Source organism: Sinocyclocheilus rhinocerous, unplaced genomic scaffold (assembly GCF_001515625.1).
Source record: "Sinocyclocheilus rhinocerous isolate Xijiao unplaced genomic scaffold, SAMN03320098_v1.1 scaffold1065, whole genome shotgun sequence".
Lineage (NCBI taxonomy): Eukaryota > Metazoa > Chordata > Actinopteri > Cypriniformes > Cyprinidae > Sinocyclocheilus > Sinocyclocheilus rhinocerous.
Window position 1 is genome coordinate 388,563 of NW_015628720.1, and position 5,814 is coordinate 394,376.

The following is a 5,814-nucleotide window of genomic DNA, read 5'->3' on the forward strand; positions in this document are numbered from 1 at the left end:
CTAATGATTCTGAAAATCGAAGTGCATTATTTATTTATTTTTTTTATTTGAAGTATAACAAAAAATTACAAGTTTACAGAACAAATTGGCATACAACTTACATTCAAGGACAACAGTTTTAGGAGGGGCTTAGACTTACACAGAATAATAATAATAATAAAAAACAATAAACAAAAACATTCATTCTTTAAACCATCTATATTAATAAATATAGATTAAACACAGGGGATAAAATAAAACATTATAATACATTGTATTTATCAAACAAATTAACAACGTTACAGCTTTTAAATTTTTTGTTTTTGACAAAGTTTTTGAGTATTGTCTCAAATAATTCTTAAATACTATAAACATGGGGGTGATTTAAAAAAAATCTACATTTGTGAATAAAATTATTCACTAACAAAAGTAAAACATTAATAAACAAACCTTTTTTTTTACCACCTTCTTCATAGTTTCCATACTTAATATCTATAAAGGACAGGTTCAATTCAACCACGTTTCCCACTTTTAACCATAGTTGCACTTTGTCCCAGAAGAATATTTACAAGCAAAAAAAGAATGCTTACAGTAACCCAATGCAAGTTTGAATTTTCACGTCATTTTGGCGCGCCCGCCCTCAGCTCACGCACACGATCTCGGAGGGCGCGCGCGCTCGAGCAGCACACAGGCGCGAGATAAAGATGGCGGCGACGGTGGGGGAAACGGCGTGATATTCTGGAGTAGTAGCACTAAACCTGAGTGAAACCACCGTATGACAGACCATAGCGAAATGGAAACCATGTCACAGTAGGCGTTTACTGGTAATACCAAGTACTACAAACTCACCTTCCCCCCCGAGACAACATTCATCTTGTGATTGTGGAGAAACCTCACCGGGAGCATGGCTTCGCACAGCAGCCAGGTAGGAAAACACCTCTGCCTCTTTTTATGTTGCGTTTTAGCTCATAATGGCGTGCGGAGTGTGTGTTTTGTCTCGTGCTGTACGTTACTTACCGTCGGAGTGTGTCTTTTGGCCGCGAGTTTGTGTGTGGCCCACGCGCTCCTGCAGCGGCCTGGCCACGCGTTAATAACGGTCATTAGCAGGCGAGCGTTTCTGAACCTACCGCGCTTTTGGCGACGTTTCTATCGGATATCCTATGTCTACCCCCCTCCACCTGGTACAGTAAGAAGGTATGAAGTGTTTCTACAAAGTGTCTTTAGTTCAAGCGAGTTGAAATAGAGTCGTGTCGTGTGGCTAATGTAGTATAATAGGCCTGTTGATTGGGGGCGGTATCGCTTCATGTCTTCAACCTCATTCAAACTCTTTCGTTTGAGTTTTTCGCTTGTTTATTGCGCACATGACATCCATTACATCTTCAGTGACCGTTCGTCACTGCTAGAATGTATTTTTAGCAGCTTTAGAGCGGGTTTAAAGTCTGCTAACTTTAAACGAGGCACCACGTAGATGCTACATCATTGTAGCTCTAACTGTTAGCCGCATGCTGGATGATAGCGTCTCAGTGCTTTCCTTGAGGTCCTGTATAAACCATTTGTTTGATGTCGTAAACGGGGCTGTCATTTCTGTATAAATCGCGTGCTGTCTTCAAGTTTGTCACTTAAAGTTGAATGTATTGGGTTGCCATAGGGACAGATTCCTAAGTATGTGAAGTTATGAGTATTTCTGGTCACTGGAAGATGCTTGACTGCTGTTAAGTGCTGTAATAAGCAATCTAGATACATGAAGCACGAGGTCCTGTCAAAGTGTTAGTTAGCCAGGCTACCTGTCAGTGTTCATGTAAACATGAAGAATATGGTTATTTTCTCTGAATTTTGGCATGTTTGGGTTGCTCTTTTCGCCTGGTTTAATTTTAAAAGTAGCTTTAATTCTTACAGTATTGTTAAGTGTATAATTTCAATTACTGTCACTTCCATGTTCACAGCAAAGTTCTCTTTAGATATAATTCCACAATTAGATCCTCTGAAGTGTGTATTTGTAGCCTGCATAAAAACACATGCAATGGTCTGATGGAGAGTTTGTCATATTCTCTCTGTGTTGTGTATATAATATTAGTGTTACCCTGTCTTTTTTAAAGAAAATAGTGTACAAAGACAATTTATTTTTTGTGAAAAATACTATAATAGGACTACAGAATTAAAACTTGTGCCTAATTTGTTGTTCCTGGTCAAAAATGACCAGCCTTTTGAGAATTGCTTGTTAATTTCCTATGCTATATAACCATATCTTGAATAATAATGATTTTTTATTTTATTTATTTTTTGTTTGTTTTGTTTTTTTTGTGGATTATTTGTCTGTTCATTTAAAAAGTGTGGTTGCCATAGGGACAGATTCCTAAGTATGTGAAGTTATGAGTATTTCTGGTCACTGGAAGATGCTTGGCTGCTGTTAAGTGCTGTAATAAGCAATCTAGATACATGAAGCACGAGGTCCTGTCAAAGTGTTAGTTAGCCAGGCTACCTGTCAGTGTTCATGTAAACATGAAGAATATGGTTATTTTCTCTGAATTTTGGCATGTTTGGGTTGCTCTTTTCGCCTGGTTTAATTTTAAAAGTAGCTTTAATTCTTACAGTATTGTTAAGTGTATAATTTCAATTACTGTCACTTCCATGTTCACAGCAAAGTTCTCTTTAGATATAATTCCACAATTAGATCCTCTGAAGTGTGTATTTGTAGCCTGCATAAAAACACATGCAATGGTCTGATGGAGAGTTTGTCATATTCATGTCATATTCTCTCTGTGTTGTATATAATATTAGTGTTACCCTGTCTTTTTTAAAGAAAATAGTGTACAAAGACAATTTATTTTTTGTGAAAAATACTATAATAGGACTACAGAATTAAAACTTGTGCCTAATTTGTTGTTCCTGGTCAAAAATGACCAGCCTTTTGAGAATTGCTTGTTAATTTCCTATGCTATATAACCATATCTTGAATAATAATGATTTTTTATTTTATTTATTTTTTGTTTGTTTGTTTTTTTTAGTGGATTATTTGTCTGTTCATTTAAAAAGTGTGTTTTGTTTTTTTTTGTAGGCTTGTCATTTTTGATTTAGACAAGGTGGGATTAAAAAGATTCTCAAAAAATTGAAAAATTATCACAATTTTTTTGGGAAGTTGTCATACCCTGTGTGAGTAAAGTCGGCAAGTTGTAGTCCATTTCGTTAACATGACCTAGCATTTTCAGGGGAAAAACTCTGGATCAAAATGATCAGAACAAAACAAGAGGTTTCAGTTGCTTGAGTATGAAGCAAATTCAATTTGTCTTAGTAATTCATTTTTAAATTATAATTCAGTAAATGTGAAATACATAATTTTATTTTTGCATCATATGTTATTTAATATTTTTAAATTAAATAGTGTGTTAAAGGAACACTCCACTATTTTTGAAAATAGGCTCATTTTCCAACTCCCCTAGAGTTAAACAGTTGAGTTTTACCGTTTTCGAATTCATTCAGCCGATCTCCGGGTCTGGCGGTAGCACTTTTAGCTGTAGCTTAGCATAGATCATTGAATCTGATTAGACCGTTAGCATCTCGCTCAAAAATGACCAAAGAGTTTAGATATTTTTCCTATTTAAAACTTGACTCTTCTGTAGTTACATCGCGTACTAAGACCGACGGAAAATGAAAAGTTGCGATTTTCTAGGCCGATATGGCTAGGAACTATACTCTCATTCCTGCGTAATAATCAAGGAACTTTGCTGCCGTACCATCGGTGCAGCAGGCGCAATATTACGCTACAGCTAAAAGTGCTACCGCCAGACCCGGAGATCGGCTGAATGGATTCGAAAACGGTAAAACTCAACTGTTTAACTCTAGGGGAGTTGGAAAATGAGCCTATTTTCAAAAATAGTGGAGTGTTCCTTTAAGTCATCTTTATATAGGCCAACAGCCAACCTGCTGTCTGAGATATTGGCATCGGCCTTCAAAAAAGCTGTATCGGTTGAGCACAGCTCATATGCACCGCTGCATTCTTTTTAGTCAACTGGTTTACGTTGACTAACTGTAACTGCTGCGACTGCATACACAAACGTCATACAGAAGTTGAGTTAACTGTGATTTAGAGTAAATTCACAGCCTTGTTTGAATCCCACATCGAGTAAACAGTAGTTTCCGACTTACTCGAGTGCATGCTTGACATGCGTGCTGCTCTGTACCCCTTAGATTCCCTTGGCATTGGTCACCCTTTCAACCGTTACAAAGCTTTGTGAGCCGATGTGTCTATTAATAGTGTGTGTCAGTCTTTGCCAAACAATGTTTACAAGGATTGTATTGAATTTGTGAGATGAATTTGATGAAGACAAGTCCTGTAATGAAAGAAGCGCCCTGAAAATGGAAGTTGGATGTACTGCAATTCTGGGTGGGGCAGTTTATGATGTGCCAAGTTTAGAGGATATACCTCAGTTGTAGCCTGTTATAGATAAATGGGGGAAAAAAATGCAGGCAGCTGATGGGCACTCTCCAAGTATGATGACATCTGCTTTAAAAGCTCAGTGAGCTGGCATGTAGGATGATGGCATCACAATTGAAATGGTACAGTAGGATTTATGGCTAGCAGCACAAAAGTAAAACTTTGTTCATCTCCTTCTGAATGTGTGTGTAGCTTCTTTGGAGCAACAAATCCCATATATATATATATAAGAAGCTTTAGGGGATTCGTAGATATGTTGAATCAGTAATTGGTTTTAGGGCTTACTTGACGCTTGACCTGCGTTGATTTGATGTTATATTACTAGCCTGAGCAATATAAAGGTCTTCCCATAGCATAAAAAAGAATAGCCATATCTGAAAGCATTTGGATGTGGCAATGGTTGTTTGTGGTGATGGGAGAACTTGTTATGCAATTCTTTTTAAGGGAAGGTCTGAAACCAGAAAATCCAGTTACTTGTCTGGTTTGTCTTTATCTGTGGGGGGATGACACGTTTTACATAACCACATTCACAGCAGCTCTTTCTTTATCTTCATAAATGTGGTTTATCAGTTTAACGTACTGGTTATTTAAACAGTTTTTTAAAACTACTTAAATTAAGCAACCTATCATGTTAAAGTCAGCATGGAACTTAAGTTGTGATCGCTTTTTATTCCCTATTGTTAGGTGTATCTGAGTGAAACTGCTTCTCAAACAAGTAATGTAGGCCTGGTCTTGATTTTGTCTATCCAGTATTGATTGGATTTAGGGATGTTAATTTTAACCGTTAACCGACCGTAAGAATTTTGATCGATTAATACAATCAGTTAAACGTTTTTTTTTTTTCCAGTAATTTATCAAAATATTTAAAAAGGTTTGCTGCATGGTTAAAATACGCTACGCATATATAAAATGTGTTTTTTAGGGGGAAAAAAACATAAGTCGCATATAAGTTGCATTTTATTATTTCATTCAAAAATAGGCCTAATGCCGACGCGAAATGTTTACAAACATTATAATAAACACTGTAAGCATAGCTAGGCTATTTTAGTTCCCCTCACGCCACAACAAATCCTTTCAATTAACAGTAGCTATTTAGAAAAGAACAATAATTAAAAATATAAGAAGCTATAGCAATATAAACAACAAGCCAAAATGAATTCATTTAGGAATGACAAATTATTATTTATTATGCACTTAACTCGCGTTCCAATATCCACGTAAAACAAAATGTGTTGCATAACATAACGGCGGTACTGTGATAACACTTAACGGCACATATTTCACTACATATTTTTTACTACATAGTTTTTTTTTCCATATGTTTGACTGACTGTATTTTATTATGATAATGAACAGTGCATTGTCAAGGCAGCAATGCTTAACTGTGTGCGCGCATGCGGCGC

At 36.4% G+C, this 5,814-nt stretch overlaps 1 protein-coding gene across 1 annotated transcript in view; it reads left to right on the top strand.

Annotated features, from left to right (window-relative positions):
* The first annotated feature begins 597 nt into the window (after positions 1 to 597).
* Positions 598 to 5,814, top strand: part of LOC107738338 (ubiquitin carboxyl-terminal hydrolase 10) — a 30,240-nt gene continuing 25,023 nt past the window's right edge. The window contains exon 1 of the mRNA XM_016550082.1: positions 598 to 904. Within this exon, the coding sequence (XP_016405568.1) occupies positions 884 to 904 (21 nt within the window). The 5' untranslated portion in view covers positions 598 to 883. The remainder of the gene's footprint in view (positions 905 to 5,814) is intronic.